At 40.2% G+C, this 25,420-nt stretch overlaps 1 protein-coding gene across 3 annotated transcripts in view; it reads left to right on the top strand.

The window, feature by feature from the left end:
* The window catches only part of banp (BTG3 associated nuclear protein), a 42,591-nt gene extending 17,866 nt beyond the window's left edge, over positions 1-24,725 (top strand). For 2 of the 3 annotated variants that reach the window (XM_042496569.2, XM_042496568.2), the window contains exons 12-13: positions 17,707-17,847; positions 23,160-24,725. In XM_042496569.2, coding sequence (XP_042352503.2) covers positions 17,707-17,847; positions 23,160-23,276 — 258 coding nt within the window. In that variant the 3' untranslated portion in view covers positions 23,277-24,725. Of the gene's footprint in view, positions 1-17,706; positions 17,848-20,774; positions 20,813-23,159 lie in introns of all 3 variants that reach the window. The other variant, XM_088079966.1, reaches the window with a different exon arrangement.
* The last annotated feature ends 695 nt before the right edge of the window (positions 24,726-25,420 follow it).

The following is a 25,420-nucleotide window of genomic DNA, read 5'->3' as shown; positions in this document are numbered from 1 at the left end:
CACAGTGATACCTTTTATTGAGCTGCCGCTGTAAGTGTGGCGACCCTGATGTGGGTGTGTTAGGAATATTTTGCTGAATATTTTTACAAGTTTGTTAAATGCAGCATTCATGACGGCCATATTCATCCAGCTAACAAATATTACACCTATCCTCTTTTATTTAGTCTACATTGAAAGTGGAAGATAGAAGGTAAAATAGAATGCAATAGAAGCCAAAAGTTAATAGAGAAAAGGGTTTTCTAATACTTGTATTACATCAATGTTCAGTTTAGAAAGGCAGAAATTCTAACTTACATTTGGTAGTATTGGGTATATAAAGGGGCGTCCTGTGGAGTTTTTTGAAACAAAAGTTATGTGTACATTCAGTGGTACTCTTCAAAATGCATTGTGTGTATCCTTGACCTCTAACTAATGTTTTGAATGCATTTTCTCCTCATAAAACATTTACAAAGCAGATTATTGTGTTTAAAATCTAGCATTGTTTACATCTATGTTTACAACCTAGAAGCCATCCCTTTTCTGGTACTTTGCAGCATTGCAGTGTTACTACCACCTGTAGATCTGGGGGATATCGTGAAACGATTGGCAGGAATGTGCATCACTCGTGTATGTGAGGGTGTGCACGTTTTTCCTCCAGCACCTACACACAAGATTAACAAAACAGGGACCCAAATATATAAAAACAGACTCATTGTGCTACTAGAGATCTGAAACGCTAAAGATAACCTTTACCTGAAAATCTGTTCATTCTGACATTGGACCCTCCCTAATTTTGCTCATTTGGTCAGTTAAAGCTTTTCCCATGTACACTGGGGAGCTATCACCTAAAAAGATACAACACCCAGTTGTCATCCAGTCTTCGTCTTTATTCGAAATACAGAAGCTTGAAACAGTTCAGCACATTTTCAACATGATCTTGTCAGCACTTCTTATACTGTAATAATTCAAGGGAAATTGACTTGCATTTGTATAGCTCCTCTCTTTCAACCACTTGAAGCACTTTTACACTTCATGTCACATTCACCCATTCACACACTCACACACTGGTGACCAAGGCTACCATACCAGGTGCCACCCGGCTACACAGGTGACCGATCACATGCATTCACACTAGTGCTGGGCATAGATTAATTTTTTTAATCTAGATTAATCTCACTGCAATCCTGTAGTTAATCTAGATTAATCTAGATTAAAATTATAGATTTGAATTTTGCCAAAGACATTCAAAATAATATCTATCTATCTAAATGATGAAAATGCATCACAAACTGCTTGAGAAAGCTGTTCCACTATAATATTTGGTAAAGAAAAATAATGTTCCATAAAATTTACTTTGGTGTTTAACTTTTTTTTATTTTGTTAAACACAGACATTTAGGAACACAGGTTCTGTCTCCATGTGGAAAAAGCTTTTTCCTGCTAACTGGAATGAACAGCAGAGGGCGCAGCCTCTGATAACATGACCCTAACTGAACTGTGGGCCTACATTAGAGGTCATGAAGAAGACCATTAACAGTCAGCAGCTTTGTGACACGGCTTGAGCCAATCACTTGGAGGTTTCTGGCACAACTTCACCAACTTCCAAAGTTCATTGAGAATAAAGAAGGCCTTGAAGAGGTCAAAGAGCTCCAGCAACACTTGTAGTTTAAAGAACAACTTCATAAGACCGGTGTGATTCGGCTTGTGGCCTTCATCAGGATCATGATGAACCCAGATGAACCCTTGACCCCAATGAAGGCCACAAGCCGAACCGGTCCAGTATCTTACCCAAGGATACCTCGACATGTGAACTGGAGAAGCCAATCGAACCAATCTTCTGATTAGTGGGCGACCCGCTCTACATCCTGAGCCGCAGCGGCCTAACATGTATAATAAAACCATAATAGTTAAATCCACAGATATCTTTTTTTTGGCATTCGGAAACATTGTACAGTTGGATGTAATAATGGTATACTAACTAGAAACATACACCCACACAGCACTAGCAGCACACACACACACACACACACACAAACACACACACACACGCACTGTGTCATCTTGGTGTAGATGTCTTTGTTCCCCCCCACCCACCCATCTCTGTCTTGGATGTTTTGAACTGAGGGCCCTTCCTGTTTCTCTTTTCTTTCCTCTGAGATCCAAGTGAGCCTCGATCAAAGCAGAGCCAGCCCGTGTATGACGATTGCAGGCCACATAAGGACGCCTGCAGACTAACATAATTTCACATTCATGATTTCATCATGTTTGTCTAGAAGCACGGCTTTAGGAAAGGAAGTTGATTCTCATGCTGCCCATCTGGTGGTTAAACTGTTTTGTGTTACTTTGTTAGGACAGGTGTCTTTTGTCTAAAGTTTCAATAAAGGCTACATATATTCACTGTTGGGGTCATTACAAGAAAATTACACATCATTTTTTTTAAGTCAATGAATTCCACATGACCCCCTCAGAAAAGAAGCTACACTAGTCATTACATTACTTTTTCACTATGCCCAAATACAGTCGTGGTACTTGCATAAATTGTGTTACTAAATGTTTTAGGGTTAAGGCTGATTTCAAACAGACAAAAGCACTGTGTAAACCCCACCACTGTGCTCTGTGTCTTCGGCCCCCCTCTAACAAGAACATAGTTGTTCTAAGGCTTAGCGATATGGCTAAAAAAAGAAACAAAATAAAAATTTCATATTGGTCTATTGTTAATTATCTATCAAAAAAGTCAAATCATTAAAGTTAAAAAGGCTGATTTTTTTTTCTCTATGTGAAAGTTAAAGAAATCATATGGTTAATTGTGGTTTAAACTATTATTTGTTGTCAGAACATGACAAACAGCAGATCATTTCACAAATCTGTGGTAGTTTCAAAACAATTATAATCAAATTAATGTTAATAAAAGAAATAATAAACAGATGAAGAAATGTTAACTCTGGTCAGCAGCTCGACTAATTCTGTACAGATGGTTTAAAACATTTTGTATGTGTTTCAGTGACAATGGAAACAGACTAAATAGACAAAACAAAAACTTCGACTTCTGTACAAGTTTTTCACCCCCAGTTTATAATTTCTGCTGTCTTAAACAAAACAATAACAAGAGACAGACTTTGATGACATCATGAAGTAGAAATAAAGTCTGTTTGACTTGACTGAGACAGAAATCATGTTTACAGATGTGTTAATGTATGAAAATTTTATCCATGTTACCTTTAGTCGTGTTAAGTCATATCATTATATCTGGTTAGTCAGTCACGTTAACCTGCTAATATACCATTAGCATTAGATGAGTAAAATACACAACTACTGTAGGAGACATTATCTGCGGTCAACCACTCCTACTAAAAATAACTTTATGTGCATTTAATGTTGTTGTAATCTTAAAACGTTGCCATACGCATTAGTGGTCGGCGAAAGGTGGCCGGTCATTCGGTCCCTCGGTCTTGCCGTCTTCTTCCTCTTCCACAGCTGCTGCTCTATCTACTTGTTCTGGTTAATGATGAATGGTAACTGGCATTGATGCTGCATTACTGCCCCCTCTCTATTGGTGTATGGGTTGTTTAATTATATGGAGGATTACTGTACATATTATATCCCTATCGAGGAAAATTCTATTGAGATAATTATCGTTATTATTTAATTGTTATTATTAGTCGTTCAGCTGTTTTCCCTGTGATGTCCAAACAGAGCATGAAGTGACTGTCACTCTGATACCTTTCCAGAGTTGTAAAATTCTTCCTTGTAGTATTATAAACCATGGCATCTGATTAGATTCAAAACTCATGGAACTATTACTCAAAAGAGCCATATTTCATCATCTCACCGGTACCTTAAACGACAGGCCTCAACCAATGCAGCAACTTGAGTTTGAAAACCCAGGAAGACCACATCACTGCATTCTTCCAAGGTTTGTAGTGAAAATAGGCAAAAATAGATCTACAGTCTTAAATTCAGACTTTTAGAGATATATTTGCCACTTTGTTGGCTCAGTTTGATGACTCTACTCATAATTCAGAAATTTCTGGCATTAACTGAAGTCTGAAAAAGACGAAGGAGATTTTTCCGTCAATATTATGCCAATGAAGAGACTTAAGAGGCTTAGGAGTGTAATGCAAGTAACAACCTATTTGTTCACTCAGTAAAGTAATGCCTTACTTTGCAAAAATGCAGTATTTAATGTAATTACACTAACATTAATTTCTAAGGAATTGCTGGAGCTTCAGCCATGAGCTTCAAACTAAGACAATAATCACCCCCTCTCCGTAATATGTCAAAATTTGGGGTGAAAGAGTAACATGCCACCCACCGTGTGAAACCGTGTGCTTTCCACTGCTCATTTCTAACTTTTACAGTCTGATAAAGATTTCAATCATCCAGTTCGCTCATTGGGTCAAATCCTCATTAGCTGTCTGTGAGCGTGCACGTTTGTTGTGTGTGAATGCATCTGCTTTATATGAGTTTTTTTGTTGTTGTTTGTATTGTTTTATTGGCTGTTGAGCTCTGTGTGTGTTTTCAATCCATTAAGGTAGTCACCACACATCCCAACACTCCTTTTCTCTCACACACTCAGGAACACACATGCCTGCTCGTGTCCTCGAATGACCCGCTTGCTGAGCTTGACAGCAGCATTCCTTTGTGTGTCTCTCTCTCTAGGATCTTGGAAGTTTTGGCCAAAATTTGGTTTAGATTTTGCACCACAACACACATGTCTTGCAGTTGTTGTTGGTTCACAGGGTACATGAACAGCTTTGTCACGTCTAGCAGGGGACAGGGTTGGGTGCTTGAATGAAACTGCAGTGTGGGATATGCATAGGCATTAGTTTTTTGCAGACACCAAAGGATGCAAGAACAAAAAGCTGCACAAAGGCTGCTATTCCCTTGGCAGTGTCTGGGAGCCTAGTCCAATAAAAAGCTATTTTATTTTCCTTTTCTTTTTAGCCCATACTTTGATTGGGTCTGTAAAGTGATATGCGTGCATGGCCAAAACAAACACACAGTGACTTATTCTTTAAACTTCATGTTGCAGGTCGAGCTTTTCACACACATGCAGTGATACACTACAGTGGCAGCGTCCCCTCCACTTGTATATTCTCATATTCTCATGGAGCGGAAGGCGGGCGTCCTTTAGGTTAGCTCTGAAATCTGATGAACCCCAGAAAGCACATTAAGACACTCGAGGGAAACGGGGCCCAAGCCAGCAAGATATTAGTGATAGCACTTATTCAAGGAGATAAATCACTTTGACCAGATATGGTTGCATACAAATGACATAACATGTCTTTATCATGATTGGTGTAGTGTATCTTGGACCAGAATTTGTTAAGAGCCTCAGACAAAGACAAAACAGATCAGACTTAATCCTGATCAGTGCTTTCTTAAATGTCTAATGTGTGTGTTTACAGGGAGAACTACATCAAAAAGGCAAAAGCATGATATCACTGTTTTTGTAATCTGGCAGAATATTGCTGAGGCTGTGTTAGTCTAACCTAGCATGTGCAATTTATCACACAAGAGCTCTCTCCTCTTTTTTTTCCCCTCTGGGTGATTATCCTCTCCTCCCTATCTCATTCTCTCTTCTTCCCATCTTCCCTCTGCAATGGAGCTGTGGTCACACCTGCTTTATAAAGGCCACCTGCCGCATCCAATTACGCCAGGTCACATTATCTTGTCAGATGTTCACACTCTCAGGTCCAATCTTGGCTGCATTAAGATCCATTACATAAATGAAGAAATGTTGTCAAACTCCCTGGTTGTGATTTTTGAACAGCTCCACACAGATGTTTTTGCACTCTGTGGCTCCATCAGGGTCTCTTAATTTATTTGCATGTTTTTCATGCTTGTCTGCACTTTGTTTATTTTGTGTCTCCCCGCAGTATTTGTCCTATTGAGAGTCATTATCAAGATCCACATTCTGAGGTGGCCTGGCTCAAACTTCTTCTATCAGATCTCTGTTGTGTGTGATGTCATGTGAGTTGTGTCTGGCCACAATCTGACTGCAAGAAGCATCACTCATTTACTGATCAAAATCTCAAATTAAGAAGTCAAATTGCATCGCGAAGATGAGTCTAGATGTGGGTGCTGAGGCTTCAATATGGAAGTGGTTAGAGGGTTCCCGCAGATCCTTAAAAAGTCTTAAAAGGCATTGAATCCACTAATCTACAAATAAGGCCATAATTGGCATGAAAATGTCTTGAATAAATCTTTCAAAAGTCTTACAAAATGCTTACAAATTAGAGGTGGGTTCTTGATAAATCTTTTCTCTGACTTCATATTGCGAAGGCACAAAATAGTTGGTAACATAAATAATAATAATTACCAAATTCCTCTTGCAATAACATCACTAAAGAGTCATGTTTTATTTTGTGTATCAATAAATACTTGAAAAATACAATAAAATTTCCTGTCACCTAAGGGATTGATGTCAGTACATGTTTTTTTTTCTTTAGTATTGGCTACTGTATCGCAGTTGCCTTGAGCTGTGGGAACCCTGGTTTACTTATTCCCTACACTGATTTCTTTACCCCTCAATTCAATGCAATTTTATTTATGAAGCCCTTTATCAAATGTTTCCCTCAGAGGGCTTCACAGTTCAATTCTCCACTAGGGGTTAGTACGCATAATTGATCGTTTAATTACTTTCATGCCAAATCAGTATTTTTGTATTTTTATATAAACAGATTTTGCATGTGCATGCAGAATCTCTAGGTGACAAGATTTTGGTATCAAAAGTGTTTTCATTTAGTATCTCTGGTCCCAAGTAGTATTGACCAGTTGTGTTTGAACGGCAGGGAAAACAGTCCACTTGGAGGGGCGGAAAGCACTGAAAATTGACTATGATCTGACGATAAGTTAGCCTGATGTAACTTCTTTTTTTTTTTTTTGCATTTGTATGTAGATAGCTGTTTATAGAGATTAGCCAAAGTGACCGACAGGAAAGGGATGTTTTGGCCTGGATATCTGCTGGCTCCACTGGACCAGCCTGAAATACTGACCATCACCCCCAGAGGTTTATCATTGTCAGACTGATAGCCAGTGGGTTAGTTTTTCTGTTTTGTTTTATTTTTTATACAAATAACACATATTGAGTCTTCCCCTCAAAGCTGTCATAATATTGTCAGCAGACATATGAGGACTGTCCCTAAAATATGTGGACAAACTGTTTTTTTCTCAGCAAGACTTTATATCATGAAAGATCAAAATTGGTATATGCCTTTTTGTTTGAGTTGTTTTAGTTCTGTTTAAAAGCCTGCCACTCACTGTGCTAAATGCTCTATAATGATCTGAATGGCTTGTTGTAGCATAGTTGGGATGCATTTTTCTTTTTTCTGAAGTGTGGCCTTTTTTCATGAATCACATTTCTAAGAATAATATCCATTGTGTTTATTGGCAATACACTGAGCATTAAGATTGCATTATGATGGAAATAGATTGGGTGTTGATAAGTGTCGTCATGCATTTTAAGTATGATTAGTGCTGCGCAGATAAGACTGCATTGCTAAAATAAATTTGTGTGTCCACTAAGTTAACCAATACTAACCGTGCTTTGCTTACTGTTACTTAATGCTTCAGAATGAAATTTGAACAAGAATTAAAAAAAAATAGATCAGTGAAAGGATTTGGGGCCTTTTGTAAGGCTAAGGGGTCAAACCCCTGTTCCAACTTAACTGCTGAAGAAACTGAGGTGACTTTGTAGTTGAGGACACAGGCTGTGTTAAATTTTGAAAGGGCTGCAGACTGACCCCTCTGTCAGCCTTCTGTCCACCCATCTTGCTCTATTCTGTCACTGGAGATTTACTGCTGGCAATGAGCAACGCAACGTGCCTCACACATCTCACACTACACTTTGTTTGTCTAACTGCTTATGCACACATCAGATCTGTGTAATTCAACTGCAGATGTTTCTGTATCCGTTTCTATGGCAGTCTATGCCAACATAGCCCTAAACACAACACAACTGTGCCAGCTCAAAGCCTGAACAAAACTAGATCCAAAGCTCTACAGCAGCCTATAAAAACCCTCTCATGCAGACGGAAGAGAAGGCAGACCCATGAAACTATAAAATAACTAGTCTTTTACTGCACTCTCTGTCTGTCATAGCCTCTTATCTAGTGCCCTTCACTCTGCGCGCTGTGATCTTACCCTGCACTGATGCAGACCAAATGGAGGATTGGAAGATGAAAGGAGCGACTGATGAGGAGGAGGGGAGAGAGAAAAAAGATGGGGAGAGTAGAGCCAAAAAGGGAGACCGTCTGGAAGAGATGTTTTGTCCCGTTCATGATTGAAAACTGAGGCCAGTTTAGCTGTGAATCGATAAAAACACATGCATGATACCAGGTGCTACATAAAAAAAATGAAAGGGCTGGTGTCCTCTGCTAGCTGAAATGGCAAAGGCAAAGACAATAGGCACCCAATAGCCTCAAATACCATTTTTCTCTTTGTAAATATGTAAAGCAGAAAAGAAAATAATGCAGCAATAAAACATACAGAGGAGCAGTTTCCAGTTGAGTGAGCTCACAGATTTTAGATGACTCTAGCTGCCAGAGCTGTAAACCACTGCCGTGTCAGTCTGAGAAATCCAGCACATCTCAAGGGACGGCTATAAAGCTTTACCAAATTTACTCATCCTGTCATCCGTCTGCGTCATGTACCGATGATGGACCTGAATGCCGCCCATCGGGGGCTTCAGACGTGATTGTCAAGAGTCAGAAGGCAGCCCCCCTCTTCACCACACATCCTCCCCCTAGTTGAACCTCTGCCATCCCTTCCTGTCAGCACATGTTGCGGTGCATCTGTTGGACCCTCCCAAGCGGCATTGTTCATGGTCAGTGTGGGAACTGGGTCACAGAACAGAAAGTCCAGCTCGGCACTAGTCCTCCTGTCTGTACTGCCAGGACATGTAAACACAGAACCGTCCAGAACCAGGAAAAACACAGGCAGCATTTTGTGTTTATGTTATGGTGCACTGAGGACGCTGAGGAAAAATGAGAGAATGAAGTGAGGTAGTGAAGAAGGGATGAAGAGGAAATGGATGAATTAGTGCGTGTTGTACTCAAGTGCAAGTCTTGGTGTTGTTCCAGTTCTGCGGTTAGTGCCAGAAACATCAGTTTCATGATGCCTGTTGTCAGTTAGCTTCAGTAAAGGTCCAGTGTTCTAGGACAGTACTAGGACATTTCTACACTCAAAGCAGATGCTTGAACAATCTGTAAGATTAACCTCAGAGAATCAGGGTGTGATTTGTGCTGGAATCAAAATGCTGGCTCGTGGCCCGAGTTCCTCAGTTGTCCTTTTTGCTCTTTTCTCAAGAATGTTGTTTCTAATGTGTAAGGGGTTGTTGAAATTCCTGTGATTCACTGTCCGGGGGGAGGGTAAAATTGAGATGAAAAGATACAAACAAGATGTTTTATGACCAATGTTTAGTGTAAGTGGGATGTACGTAAGCAGTGAAGGATTTAGAGGTCTGGTAGTGGATCGTGTTTCAAAGGAGTAGTCGTCTGCTTTGTGTCCTTGCGGTATCATGGCCTGGAGATAAAAGGCCACACATCGGGGGAATCCTTAGTTCTGAATGCGTGCGTTGGTGTGTGTTACTCAGCATTTCGGAGCAGTGCAGAGGAGGTGCCCCCAGTGGTGTTTTCTTTTGTCTTTGTGGGCAGAGCTCCGGGTCGTCGGGGTGTGTGAGTAAGAGGGACCAGATGTTTTAGATGCATTTCATCGTGACTCACCATCAGCACAGGCCTGGTGCAGCCCTGCCTCGCCAGTCCCAGGCCTGCAGTGCTCATCGTCCATCAGTTTCAGCTTCAACAGGATGCTGACGGGTACATTGTTAGTGCATTTACGTGGACTCAAGGTTGATTATAACCTGGTTAAGGTTATACTCCTGTCATGTAAACCAGTGGTTCTCAGCCTTCTCCATGTCAAGGACCCTTAAATTGATACACATTAGGTCAAAGACTCCCATTTGATAAAGCGTACACTGTGCAGCTGTATTATCTAGTACACGGTATCTGCAGATACTTAATATTAATGACACTGATTAGGATCATGGGCAAAAAAAACCCAAAGTGATTTGGACAGTGCTATTGTCAGCTAGGGGTGCATTCATAAATATAATCTGATACTCTAAACTAAAATGAAAGAGATATTGTTGAAGAATCGTTCTGTCTTTAGTTAATCTCATATTCACTCAGTTCGGCGCTCTGTTGCTCCATCTCTGACGCAGTGCCTAGATTACACTCTGCCACTCCAAAAGGTGCAGTGCTCTGGATAACCAAACAGTTCATTCCAACAGCGCTCCGAAATTTAGGAGCAGCCCAGTATGTGCGAGGGTGTGCTCTGTCACACAGAGTGAGCATTTCAGAAAGTACCCTACATTGGAGAGATAACTGTGACCAGTATATTAACTCTTCTCACTTTAACTCACATTGGGTTCATTTCTGTCGTAAATAAAGTAGTTAAAATAAACTTCTCCATTTTTCTGAGGACCCCCTGGAACTCCCTTGAGGACCACTGGAGGTGCCTGTACCCCTGGTTGCGAACCACTGATCTAAACCACTTAAGGATATTTGACACATATTTAGAATAAGCAAAATTATGATCAACAGAGCTAGATAACTGCTCAGTCTTTACAAAGACTCCTGGCATGTTAACTGCACAGTCTAATTTCTGTGTGATTCTGTTATTTTTTTATTTTTTTGTCTGCACATGCACCATAAAAATGAAGTGAAATGGTTGCAAAGCCGCGTATTTGGCAAAAAGCAGCATGACTAGCAGTGGGGGAACAATAAAACTTGTTTTTCGTACAAATGATAGAAAAAACAGCTTATAACTAACACTGCAGCTAAAGGTGTAAAAATCAGGCTACACATTCTTCTGGACATTAACGTGACTATTAAATAATTATGCCAGCACAAGCCAGATGGTGGCGATGGATGTTACTCAGTAGAGAGTACTCTGAATGGTCTGTTTTGTTTCCTCTTTAACCAGTGCTGGCGAGTGTACAGGCAGCAGTTAAAGTGATTGTATCTGATGTGATGTCTCGGTGAGTTAAAGACTCCTGTGTGCTGCATGCTGATGTAAGATGACGGATGTCTGTCATGGCAGATCTGAAGCTTGAAGTAGAATTCTTGGATTCTTGGCTGCTGTGTGTCAGAGGTGCCGATTTCAACACCAACTGAGCTGTCTGTAAGAGAGATTTTTGGTGGTTTGGATGTACTGATTTAAAAGTCAGTCTTTGGTCATTTGGACATGTTTGATCTGAAGAACTGCGTTGGCCTTCATCATTTTGCATTTATGGATTATGTCTCAATACTAGATGAAATTACTTGTTAAGACCAGTGTGTTCTGGTATTTTGTTAGTTGCATTTTACAACCTGTGTATATCATTTCCACTGACTCCATTAAATGAAAAGGATAATTGGAAACACAAAGTCATCATCTTAAATCATGAAATTTACCGTCATTGTAAAAATGCCTTTGTCAATTAGCTAGGCCAAGTTTGGATTCGAGTTAGAGAACAGAGTAAACCTTCAATGGAATGTTGGTCCTTTTGTTTTTTAAGGGGCCTTGCTCTTAATTACGGCTGTTATTTTTGTCATCAGTCGCCTTTTGATTTGCTGGTGCTGGATCAGAATTCAAGTCGAGCTGGTTTTGCCATAAAAACCTCTCTGTCTGAATCTGACTCCCAGTGTGCTAGTGGGAGTTGTGGAGCAAAGGATGCAAGGGAGGGTTTGATTGGATGCAGGTGTTGAGCTCTGTTGTAGAAACAGTGTCAGGCTGTGGGTGGGGATGGGAAGCTGTGGACCAGGTTACAAGTTCAGAGGTCTTTTGAGGCGTATAGATTTATAACACGGATGCATTTGAAAGAATATTGTGTGGACATGAGATGGATTTATCAGTAATGTGTGGTAAAATCACTTGTCAAAAATCTGAATATACAGCTGCAAATAAGTGAGAGAAGTCACAAAGAATAGAGGAAAAGAGCATGATACTCTTTGGCTTCTGTTTCAACTTTTGATTTGTATCACAAGCCCACACTATGAGCTGAGGCCCAGCTGAAATCAGAACAGTCGTTGGACTCTGAGGTAAAATAAAAGGCATATGTAACTAAGAGTTAATGCCTGCAGTGAGACATATTTAGGCCAGTGTGTTCATTTTCCCAGTCTACACTAAACAAGCACTCGGCGCACCGCTGTGTCTATGGGCATCTTTACAGCCATGTTGCAGCCAAGTCTTAGTCGCCCTCCCTCCACTCCCTCTGCCCCACCTACCCACCCGGAGCTAGTGTTTCTGCTTGGACATCTGTCCACGGTTGGCAGTTGCAGATGTTGTTGACGGCTGGGAAGCTGAGAGGAAGTTCCAGCCACTGCAGAGTCCAAATGTTTCTTTTCTCATTTCCCTGTTTTGGTTTGGGCTTTTTTTTTTTTTTTTGTCAGATCTGAGAGAAGAGGCGGTATTCCTTAGGGAATGATAGGAACCAGATTTGTGTTGCTCTTTTTTTCAGAGACCGCAGAAAAACCTGTCTAGTGTGTATGGATTTTTGTTTCCTCTAAAAGGAGGATCTTGTGTTATGGGGGATTCCGGTGTACTTTGATTACAGCGAGGGTGAAATAAAAATCTTTAAAAACATACTCAGACACAAACACACACATGCACACTAAGTGGATGACTCATAGTATCATCCGATTCACAGCTGAGTTTAACTGAGACCTCCTGTGAGCCTGGGAATTGATGCCAGCCTGCACAAACTATGTGCAATGTGGAAGCAGATTTTCTGGTTGATGCATTACTGTGAGACTTTTACCAAGGATAGAGATGGAAATTCAGAGCCATTGTTGAACTTCTGAACAACCCATATTTTCTTAAAGCAGTCTCTATTCAAGTTGAACTAGTTTCATAGGAAAATTGTAATTTAAAATCCTCAGACAAGCACAGATGAGGGCTGGGTAACGAAGCCTTGTTTATCTAGTTGGCTATTGTCTTTCAGTTTTGGAATCATGATTGCTTTTTGCATTAAGCTGCTGTTGTTCATTTTTGAGTCTTTCCTCACTCTCATTGCTGTGTTTCCTTAGTGTCCTGGATCCATTACTGAAAGCATTACAGCATCAGCAAAAGATTTATTTTTTTCTTTCCTATTTTTTTCTCAAGGCCATGGCAGCTAGCAAAGCCTGCAGAGAATTTAAGATGCTCTTGATTGTTCAGGTCTCTTTTCTCCAGTATGGTGCTGCAGTATCATACCCCTTTAATCCTGCTTGTCCGCTCTGCTCTTTGGACTTTCAGCACAGGGGTGGCCAGCCAGCCGGTGCTGATTATTTAAGGGTCCCAATCCCTAAAACTCTAAGGTCAACATTAACTAATACACTTAAGATCTGCTGATGGCCCCTGTTTCTGACAAATTGAGCCCACGACGTCAAATTGAATATATTGGGCTGCATTTTAAGTGAGTCATCCAAGCTCTTAGCAGAAAACTGAGGTAGTTAGGCAATCAATCAAGACTGTAAAGTTTTCCCAGAGTCTGGGGACTTGTCTATTCCAAGAAAGCCCCTTCAAACATTTCTCACCTTGTTGTCCGATGCATTAGTTTCTACTCACAATCTTGAGTTGTTTTTCAAGCAGAATAACTTTATACCTCATGAAACCTTTCCTTGATATAATTTATTGATTATTTTTGTTTTGCATCATTGCTAACAACTTAATGATGATTACGTCTATTAGCTGAATGAGGAGTAATTATCATTATCAGTATTCGCAGGATCACATTACGGTGCTCAGTAGTGTTTCATATGAACCTCTAACCTTATTGTAATTACAGACAACAAATCAATTATGTATGCTTTTAGGAGAAAAATATTACAAGACTGAAATGTAACATCTAAGCACACTTTCCTTGCATCTTCTCTGAAGTAGATGCACATATCTTGAGCGTCGATTTAGCCTTTGATTGTTTACGACTGAGTTATACTTTAAAGCCAAGCGTGACAGTATTACGCCCAGACAGTTGAGAGGAGTTGCTCTGACAGAACGAGTCGTGGGACAGGATGTGGACCCGAGAAGTTCCTGTGTAATCGCTGTAGAGATCTCACACACTGTTCCAACTCTGTAAATGCTTTTGTGAGCCTCTGTGTGCTGCTCCTCACAGCTGAGAATGCAAACTGCTCTCAAATGGAGGTTGAGAATCTAATTGAATGAGACAAGCATTTACCATCTCAAGTATCAAACACAGAATCTCTTTAACTCCAGTAATTATACACTTACAGTACAGGACACATGATCATGCTTGGGTTTAGACACACATCCACACACACACACATACGCATATGCTTACAAACATACAACTGGAGACAGATGAGCACTTGGCAAAAGCTGCAATTGATTCCCAATAAGACAACAGATTGATGAAGTGTGGGGATAAAGATGGATATTTATACATATCTGCCATGAGGAAACACTTGAACAGCTGGCTATACATTTAGGTTCCCACTGTTCTCAATGAGATGACTGATTGAGCAATATATTAATGGATTTAGGCTCTATGGGACTTAAAGAATGCGTGTACAACTTATAGGAAGTTTGACATTTTGGCAAATATGTTCATTCACTGGTGCCAGTAGACAGCCAGCTCAGACAGAGCTAAGCTAGCTGTTCCAGCCTGCTCCCAGTCTCTGTGCAAAGCTAAGCTAAAGCCGGCCATACGCCGTATGATTTGAGACTTTTTAACAATTTTGTTGTTTAATTCCAGCTCCCACTGTATAACTATATCATCTGCAATGCAAAGTCAAAGCTTACATATATGTGCTCACACTGTGCTGTCTGATCATCAAGCCACAGCCTGTGTGCTCACAAAATAGACAATGAAACGCTCCTTTGGCCCCTGTGGGCTTTTCTGCTATTGACAATAATCAATAAAAGTTCATTTGAAAGCCCTGGGGCTGCAGGCTGGTAGAAGTTTGTTTGCTAGTGGAGGTACGGTTCACAATAATGTAGAGACAGATGTTCCGAAAAGAGGTTATAAGTCCATTTCTGTAAAAACTGGTTAGTACAAGTTATGATTCGATCTCTCAGTCTGTTTCTCTTACACACAGGTTTGCAAGTTATCCACACCAACAAACCAGCTGGGTATAATTAATTGAGTTGGGGGGAAAAAAAACACTGACCTCAGGGAGTCAACTTGTGGTTTTGCTTTAACTGTACAAGAGCCTGATGATGGCAGACCATCAGGCCCATCAGGCCCCCAGGATCGCGGCTCAGGCTTACTTCCAACTCTTCCCAGTGGCCCATCACTATATTGCAGTAAAAAAAATGCCCTGTGGCCCTAAAAGCATTTTCCCTGTAGACCACTATTATAAAAGAAACGTCTGTAAAATTGCTGATGGGACACCTCGAACGGCTAACAAGATCAATGATGATACTTTTATTATGGATTTTTCATGCCTGGAGGTTAAATATTTGTAAAACTTTCCTTGAGCCAAGAAAAACTATTTTAGAAATCTGTGATGTCATCACAATGTGAAGTCTGTTAGCTGAGTGGGAACTTATGGGCGGGGCCAGTAGGAGAAACACTACTGCGCATGTTCAGTTATCTGCATATCGCAGATGTAAACTCGGAAGCTAAAAACATTTTGGGTGTATCCACCAGGCATTGGAATGAATAGGCACCATCTTGTCATCTGGTATCTAGTAATCATTATACATCTATACCTCATGTACGTTGTACCGCAAACGACGCTCTGCAGCTCTGTTCATCTTGAAAATGAGAAATCATGTCAGAAACGAGTTCAAATCATACAGTGTATGCTCAGCTTTAGCGGCTGCTGGTTTCAGCTTCATATTTAGTGCACAGACATGAGAGTGGTATCGATTTTCTCTTCTGACTCTTTGGAGGAAAGTGGAAAGAATATTTCCAAATATACTGAACTATTCCTTTAACCGTCTGATTACTGTTTACACCAACCATCCAGGATAATGCTCTAATTGATCAGGAATGTTTTATGGGTCCTCAAACACAGTGATTCATTTGACCCAGTTCTAACAGTCCTCTGTTATATTCAGAGTCTAGCTCACCCTGCCTCAATCTATGTCTGTTCTTAAAGTGTCCTGGTTGTCTGATCGGGTGAGTCAAGCAGACTTCTAACACTAATAGCTTCCATCGGGCCGGCCGGGCCTGGCGCATTATGGTGATGAGGCGGCAGATTTTGTGGTGAAACTGGCAGAGTCTCTGAGATGACAAGGCAAGCCGGCGGGTTGGGGGGGGGTTAACTGAACCTTTGGGGCCCGTCACTAACTCAGAACTTCAAAGCAAAGGTTGACCCGGGGGTTGGGATGCAGTGTGGGACTCTGGGATTGGAAGGGTTAGGGGGCAACAAACATCATCTGTAATTGAGGTTTGTGAGGTTTGGGTTTTTCTGCAGGCTTGCATATTCTCCCTTAAACTTTTAATGTCTGTTGAGCATGTCCCAGTACCAAGCGCAGCTGGAAGAGGACTTAGCTGGAGTCAGAGACCTCACATAACATCTCAGAGAAAGCACACAAGGACAACATACATATGAAATCTGCCAGACAGGAGACACAGAAAGAGGCCTGTGTTCAGTCCAAGGCCATTAAACTTGGAAAAATATAAATGTGACCATGTTGTCAGTTCATGTAGGACTGCCCTTTATTGCTGAGAAACTTCTGATGGAAACGCTCTGGGCCACACTTGAGGTTGGTAGTGTGGTCTCTGACCTCTGTTTGATTAAAATGAACATGCACAAGCACAAAGCTGAGTGAATGTTTCCCTCCATTCGTCTTTTTCTGTGTCCGTGTTGACAGGATGATTGTATGTTAATTTGAATGTCTGTTGTCACATGGGGGTTATGTGATCCAAATTAACAGCAGTTCTCTGTTAATCCCAAAGCGTGTGTGTGTGCCTGTGTGTGCATGAGGTCACACTCATACATGCTGTGTATGTGGTTACAGTCTATCTATAGGAATAGCCTCAACAAACTATAGGAATACCCCACAACACTCCAGCTGCACTGTGCTGCTCTGTAATCAGTGCGTCAAAACCACAGAGCTCTAATGTCGCCTGGCTGACTTTCAACTCCGTGGGAGATTAGGATCCCCCTGCGATGTCTAACTCCCCATTCTTTGCCAATTTCTTTTATTTCTTTGTCTAAGTATGACATAAATTAAATGAAGCCAAATAAAAACTACTCCTAACTAGCATATCATGTTATGGAGCCAGGGAAAATGAAACTTGTAAAAATATAATTGAATTGAATGGACCATAAACTTTATCTCAAATTCAATGTATAAACAGAGGGAGGGATGAGAAGCAGTGAGAACAGCAAGGCTAAAATGTTTATTTACGTCACTCAGATACAGCCGCAGGACTCTTTCCTTGCCGCAAAGTTAGTTGGTGTGTTTGTGTGACACCGTGCTTGTACACAGTGATGGCTGCAATCAATAAAAGAACATAAACACGTCAGATAGGACATAAATGAGACTGTCTGCTGTTTGCTTTTATTTGTTTCTTGTTTCCAGTGCTGTGTGCTGTAGATCATTGCAGAGCCAGCCTGATTGTTAGTTTATAAACTCAGCTGGATGATGCTGATGAGGGGCTTTCAATTGGATCTGTTACACTTTTATGAGGAAATGAGTGCAGATTGATTGACAGATGATAATTTGAGAATGGACTTAGAGCTACAGTTATGGTTGACTTTTTTGTCCTTTACCTCCTTGTTTGTTCTAGGTGCTGCGCGGGGCTCAGCTCATCGCGGTGGCATCAGCTGATGGCGGAGCCACAGCAGTAGAAGGCTCCCCTCTCCCCCCTGACATCCAAGTGCAGTACGTCCAATTAGCCCCCGTCGCAGATCACACAGCTGCCGTACAGGTAAAACAACACCCACACAAAACACAACCTCTTCCAAGCTCTCGTACACGTGTACACGGACACAGATTGTTTGTAAATGGGTAGCATTCCAAGTGCTGGAGTATGCATCTATCGTCTGAGGTAAAACAGACCCCGAGTACTAATCTAAATCAGTCACACTACACGTGTTTGTTTTTCAAGCAATCCATAATAAATAACTGTTTTCCACTTCTTTTCCCCAATCTGAAGTACATACTTTAGATCAGGGATCAGTCCTTCAGTGATTCCTTTAATCTGTGTTGTATACTCAGTGCTCTGCCAGGAGGTACAAGTCCCAAGATTTTGCTTATTTTAACTCTCTGATTTGTAAAAGTAACATAAATATACTAAAAAGCACAGTCAGTGCCTTTGATCACAATCAGGAAAATCTCTGTTGTTACTATTCATGCTATATTAAGACACTCTTCATATGTGAAATGAAAAGGTGATAGGATAGGAAGTTGAAGGTGTATCTCTTTGTGATGTAAATTTAGATCTGAAAGTTTACTTTTAAAAGTAACTTCAGTTTTATTGAGATATGTGAGTTTTCTGGATCATATCCTGATACTACTGGGTTATGTTATAACCCATCAGTGCGAAATATTTTAGCTTTGTTTCTCAATAGTCACTTTTTTGTTAGACTAGTGTAAACTTATAAAATGGAATTAAAAAATACTGGACTTACTTTTTCAAGAAACAAATATTTTTATTGCATTATAGATAGGTCACATGGTGTTGTTTATGGCTGTACCTAACTCAGATTATGCCAGTATACTCAGTTATGGGTGATCAACATGAAAATATTCGAGGATCCTTTTTTTTCTTTCTTTTTTTTCTACGTACAAAGTTTTAAAGTTTAAACAGGCTCAATGGGACGTTCAATGTGATATCGACATTCAGGTAATATAGTAAACAAGCTAATTGCGCTAACGACAGGTTGTAAATGTGCAACAGCATTTTTAACTACACTGGATATCAAACAAAAGCAAGAGACTGAATCGTATTAAGTTGCTGTGAGCTGAAAATTTACCATTTCAAAGCAGAAAGTCTCTCTTCTCTCTGCCTCTTTGCTGCTGCCTGCTTGTCTGCTGCTCCCTGTACCAAGGAGTAACGTAAAAGTCAAGAGCACTCACTCCACAGCAAAATCTGGGGACTAAAACATCCCCACAGAAAAAAAAACAACTGCTGGACAACTGACTTTCAGGGGGCAGCCCTTGTTTTATGTAGTGTTTTGTTTTGTTTTGGGAGAAGCTGCTGCAGAGGCGATGAATGAACCGTTTAGAGTAAGCATAATGAACAGTTAAGTTTCACTTTTACCACATCTGACATTCTGCTGCTCTGTCTGTGCCCAGAGTATGCTCTGCACTGTGAGAGTGTGGAGCAATGCATAGCTGAACCTTATATATATTTCTACAGGGCTCCTAATGAACAGTCCAGCTCCAAAATGTAAAATCAATTTGTGGCAGCAGGTTGTTTTGTTTGTGGCAGGCCGCCATAAATAAATAAATAAATAAATAAATAAATAAATAAATAAATAAATAAATAAATAAATAAATGAATAAATGAATGAATGAATGAATGAATGAATGAATGAATGAATGAATGAATGAATGTGTGGGAAACTGTCCTGCAGAGTTCAGCCTCTAACACCAGCCTGCTGGTAGTGCCACAGGAAACTGGATTCATGGTGAAGTTTGGTGATTTAAGTTCATATCGCTGTGCTAGTTGGAGCTCATACTTTGCTTAAAGTCACGCACACAGTCTTGTCTTTTTTAAGTGAACCATAACCTTTTCATCACAGTTGCTAATTGTTTGTACTGATGACTCAACCAGTAGAATATCATGCCCATCCCAGTGTTGGAAACGTTTCGATGGCCAGTCACCTCACATTGCCTGTCGCCCAGTTTTCAACACTAAACAGCCATCCAATTGGAACAGTGGATCATTGTGCTTGTGTCAAAACCCCCAAAAACACTTTTTTGTTGTGCTTAAGAAAAGTGCTGCAGTGTATGTTATGAAAATGTGTGAACAATTTAATCTAAAAAAAGGTCAGAGTTCCATAAATCATGACATAGAACTGGTGATGAATTGAAAAATACTTTCTTTCCAAAGCTGAAAATACAGGCCTTTAAAGGAGTGTCTTTGTACTTAATCATTTATATCCATCCACCTAAAACTTGCTCATTTTTTAGAAATCAGTACATGTCTTTTCCCTTGTATAATTTTTCTTTTCTTCTTTTTAGAAAATTGTGAGCTTACTTGTAGCCAAAGTTTCTGGTTGTTGGGGCGGACACCTGCCATATTTTGTGCTATAATGATTTGATCAGTTTTATAATGAGGCAGAATATATCCTGTAATATTTCTTTCATAATTACTGTAATGTTGAAATGGAAATATGAGTGTAATTTCTGCAATTTAGCTAAACCACTTGCAGGTACAATGGCTCTGCTTTTCCCCTGTTGTCATAATTTTGCTCAAATAAAATGCATGCAGCTTTTCCGTCATTATGAAGGCTATTTGGACAAACAGTAATTTAACATAATAAAGTGAAGTGGATGGAGTGTGACAAGGAGAAGAGTAGTAATTTGTAGATATGCCTAAAATCCCTTGATGATCGAGCGTTTTGAGCAACAGCCACATGTGGGATCAGGATGGTGCACAGGCACACGGCATAGTGGCCTTTGAAGTGGTCAGTTAAACTCTGCAAAGCATATAAAAGAACCACACTTTTCCATTGTTCTCTCTGCTTTTTGTTTTCCCCAAATATGTTGAATATCACATTTTCTCCTTACTGCGTCTTTCCCTGATGGGAGCCTTTGTTGTGTTGTTATAGTGTAAACAGAGACAACTTCAAATGATTTTTGGCTTTGTAAAATACCAGTCCTGTCCTGATATGACTCTCCCTGCAGACAGCCACGCATCAAGTTTTGGGATTTCCTTGTTAAAGGTGAGATAAAATATGAATGACAGTATGATAAAGAAAAGTTATAGTTTATTACAACATCACCTTAAATGTCTAGTTATGGAAACAGCTACAAAGTGTAAAATATGATGAAAAATCAAATTAATCAAGTATGGCGGAAGATAATGATTACATGGAACAATTGAGTGTAAAGTGTGGTAGATTCAGCAGGTACTCTGTAGGCAGGGATGGTCACCTAGCTTGGAAAGGCGGTGGCGTTTTTTGTCAGATTATGAAGTCATATTAGTGCATTTTTGCATGTCAGCTTTCAAACTTTGCTCTCTCAAGACCCTGTTTTGTTGTCCTTTTGTTGTCTGTAGTTGTCTAGGTATTTGGTTCCTTGCCCCGGCGATTAAAGCATCCTATATTGATTAATTGTTTTGGGTGTGGATCATACACAATCTGATGGACTCCAGCAAACATACAAAACGATTGCTACCCCATACACTGTATTCCAAAGTCTGTGCTCCATGACTCTTGGCGCAGCTGGCAATCAAACTGTTTGTTTACTCAACTGATTCGTTTGAATGGATTTTTAGGTCTAAAAAGGGCTAATTTTTTCCTAATGTTTGATTGTACACAGATCTTGACAGAAATCAACAAAGTAGGCAGAGGTCTGATCAGTCATCAGCGTTCTGTTCGGTGGAGTTTGGGTTCAGTCAGGGCGTGGGGGACATGCTCAAGGATAGAATGAAACCGCTTGTTAACAATGTGTTGTTTATTGATCAAACAATATTTAAAACATGTCAGAATCAGATTTTCATTACACTTCAGTCCTAAAAAACGAATTTTTTGTGCACAAACGAAAAAAGATTCTAAATGTCAAGAAAATGAGTTGGCGATAAGATAAATCCAGTATGTTTAAGTAGACTTTTCTTTTAATTTTAATTTTTTTAAGCATGCCGTGAAGGACTTAACTGGGTAAAACCTTACCTAGATCTATCCAACCACTAATGGATCACATGGCATATGTATCGCAACAAATTAAAACACAAGAAACTAAACAAAGATGTTGAATCGCATTAATCAATTACAGATAAAAACTGAAACTGCATGCTAGAAATATTACAAAGAACTATTGAGTGAAGCAGTCAACGTGTGAGCACAGATACTTGGCTTGGCCTGTCTGGTACGAGGTAGGTTATTATCACAGTTGGGTTTTGATGTCCCGGAGTGTAAACATTGCTGGCTTTTAGTTCAAAGTTCAGAGGAAGGTTAGCACTTTTCTTTTTTCTCTTTTTCTGTAAAGTGTTGAATCAAGAGAATTGCTCTCATCTGTTTCCAGACATATGGTTGCATTTATACAAGTTCTTGAAAAATTACTTAGGCTTTTGTATTTATTTATCTCTGCATTTTTCCCCTCTCTTTATTCAATAGTTTCCATTACCTAAACTAGATGAAGTAGGGGGCAATGCACAGTGATATTTTTGCTTTCCAAGAGGCGTGTCTGCGAGCTGGTGACAGTCTGTTGACGCAACCTGGATTATCTCCAGCTCAGGTAGAGAGTCGAGACAACAGCACCAACAGCCTGTTTAACCACATTTCTTGTCAAAAATGCTAAAACAATTTGTGATGCATACACTTCAAAAAGCAGTGCATCCATTATACGTGAGTATTTCCAAATGGGGAACAAGGCCCGTACTGTGACAGTTCAACGTGTTCAGTGTTTCAAATTCTGAGAAAAACATGGATCCATATGAGTTTTGCTTGGCCTCTTCGCCGCCAGTGGTTACAGTGTGTCAGCCTCATGTGTTGTTGCATTGTGAGTGCTGCTGTGGTGCAGCTGTGCTCCATTCAATACTGTTGTCTAGTGACAGCACGCTGGGCTGGAGGGAGGATTAAATGCTGCAGGTGTGTTTGAGAGAACCTTTGGCGTGCATTTGAGGAAGGAGTGAGTCACTCTTCATGGTCATCATCCAGGACTGAGTCATGAACCTCTCATCTTTTGAGGGGTTTTTACCCACACAATACCTCGCTCTGTCTGACACGACTATAGAGACAGTCAGAGAGCATTAAAATACAAATAGCTCATCACTTGTCAAGTCTCTCTCCACCTGTCAGTCGGTCCTTTTTCTTTCTTCTCTCTGATATATCTCTCCTCTAATCTCTCTTGTCACTCCTCTGCTCCTTCTATCTTTGGTCCATTCGGTGTTTTGCTCCAATGACACAGGGGCGTAGGGGCTATTATACGGTTTGGTCTCCATCTGTTACTTCACAGGAAACACACTCTGCCTTTTCATAATTGCACTGATTGGCTCAAGCAAGATGCAACATCAGATCTCGCAGTCTTCTCAATTATCACCTTTTCGCTCTTCTCTCTTATGTGTTCCAGGCTGCTGAGCTCGCCCCGGCCCTGCAGACGGACATGGAGGTGAAAGAGGCCATCCAGGGCGCCATCCAGGGAGAGAACGGCGAAGTGGTCCAGATTGTAACGTCTGTGGCCACTTGAGAGCCCCATCTGGTCCAACACAGCCCAGAACTCTGCTCCACAGCATGGTCTGACGAGTCTCAATGGGAACATCAGAAATCGACAAATGCATACAGTCTGACAAGCGATTAAGTCAGAGAGCATTTTTAATAAATACTGAAGGTCACTGATGAAACACAGGGAGGAAGCATTTTTATGTTTTTTTTTTGTTTTTCCCTGCAAACTCAATCCGTTGCCAACCATATGTCGCAATATGGAAATGTTCACAGAGAAGTTGAAAAGACCATGATGCTCCAAAATCAACTGTGGTTTTTCTGTTGTTTTCATCACCAGAAGGACCTGGCCCACCACAGAGTACACAGTGGGATTATTGTCTATCCAGGGAGGATGCTGCTTATGCAGACCATCACCCTGCCACTTCATCAGCACACACGCTTGTTTACATCAACTTTGGAAAATAGTAGTTATTTGGAGTTAAGCTGCTTGGCTAACCCCAAAACCCCCATGAGGGTTTGTAAAACCCCTAAATCCCACCTCAAACAACCAGTACTGTGCTCCTTTTCTCGTCATTTCTTGTCACGGTGGACTGCAGTGGAAAGTAGATTTAGCTGAGTACAGCTACTCTTGGTTGTGATTAATTTGGTTTCCTGTCACTCTCCATGATTCAGTCCATACTGTGTCTCCCGGCTTTGAGCCCTGCCTTCCTTTACTTCGCTCCTCTTGTTTTTCCTTCTGCTGTAGCCGCACATCTTTGTTTGTTTGTTTGATTTATCTAATTGTAACATGCCGAAATTTAAGGGGGGAGCTTTAATTTCGGAGGTAGAAGACCATGAAATAGAAGAGATGGTGCCAGTGGTAGACAGTACAAGTTGCTTGTAGAAAACCGAGGAAACCTTGAAGTTGTTTATCCCCCCGTTTTGTCTCTGTGAAAGATACATTCATGTGAATAAAACATGTTTGTGGTTGCCATAAAAGTGTGTTTTTATTTTGGTTTCTCACTGTATTTTCTCTTTATTTCCATCATCCGTGGCCATCAAAATGCCTTCAAAGTTTTCCAAGACATTACTTTGCTTTCATCCATCCCAAACAGATAATTGAAGAAAGCGTGAAATGATAGTTTGGTTTTGAGGTCTTGTTTCATGTTGAGCTTATTTATTTACTATTTTTGAAGTAAATATGTATCATGTTAACTTCAATAACCATGGGATTAGGCTACGGTGTTGCCAGGAATACTGATCTTTTAAGCTAAGCTTTTACATGGTCTCAAGGTTTTTGTTAAAAGATAAAATTAATATGTTGGCCTCATTATAGCAGAACTGTAATTACATTTCTTCTGCATCCACTCTCTGTGCTCACTGCATGGTTTTGTTTTTCTGTCACAAGACACAGAAAATGTGTTGTGTTGTGTTCGAGTGATGCTCCGCTAATGATGAATATCTCTGCAGTCAGCAATAAAAGAGATAAGCAAGATACTCTGAGACTGTGTGTTAGTTTGGGGAAGTTTTCCCATGCTCGGTGTGATGTAATAGTGTATTTTGGAGTTGGGGGAAAGAACCAGGCGACAAAATGAACTTGATAAAACAACATCCATGGTCTTGGCTGCTTCCTCTTGTTTCCTTTCAGTCTGTTGTTGCTGTCTCTGACCCGCTTTATACTGCCTCCGCATCTCCCCTCACCGACTCGCTTACGTATTCCTCTTCTCCCACTCAAATTGTGTTTTCCTCTTTCTCCTTTGGGAGTTGTGTTAACCCTTTAACACCTGGCTTGATTTCTTTCAAAAACATGGGTAGAAGGCAATGAGCAATTTAAGAAGAAATGACCTAGAAATAAGCAAGGAATTATTTTTTTAAAAAAGTACAAGAAAATTACTTACTTAAAAAAAACCAAGACAAAACAAACATACAAACAAAAAACATGGGAATGTTAAAAAAACAAAATCAAAGAAGAAAAAGCAAGGGAATAGCCTGGGAAAAAAAGTGCTTAAAAAGTATAATTCTGTAAAGTTTTAAATATATAATTGTGACAATTTAAAGTATTGTTCTCTTGACATTTTAGCCTAGCTTATAAAAACAATATTTTTTTAAAATCTAACATTTCTTGAAAATTGGGGGGCATTTGTGGCCAAGTTGCTCATTGCCTCTTTTTCCCATGTTTCTGAAAGAAAT

Source organism: Plectropomus leopardus, chromosome 7 (assembly GCF_026936395.1).
Source record: "Plectropomus leopardus strain MGB_pleo_1.0 chromosome 7, ASM2693639v1, whole genome shotgun sequence".
Lineage (NCBI taxonomy): Eukaryota > Metazoa > Chordata > Actinopteri > Perciformes > Serranidae > Plectropomus > Plectropomus leopardus.
Note: the sequence above shows the minus strand (reverse complement) of the source record. Positions and strands in the feature narration are given on the sequence as shown.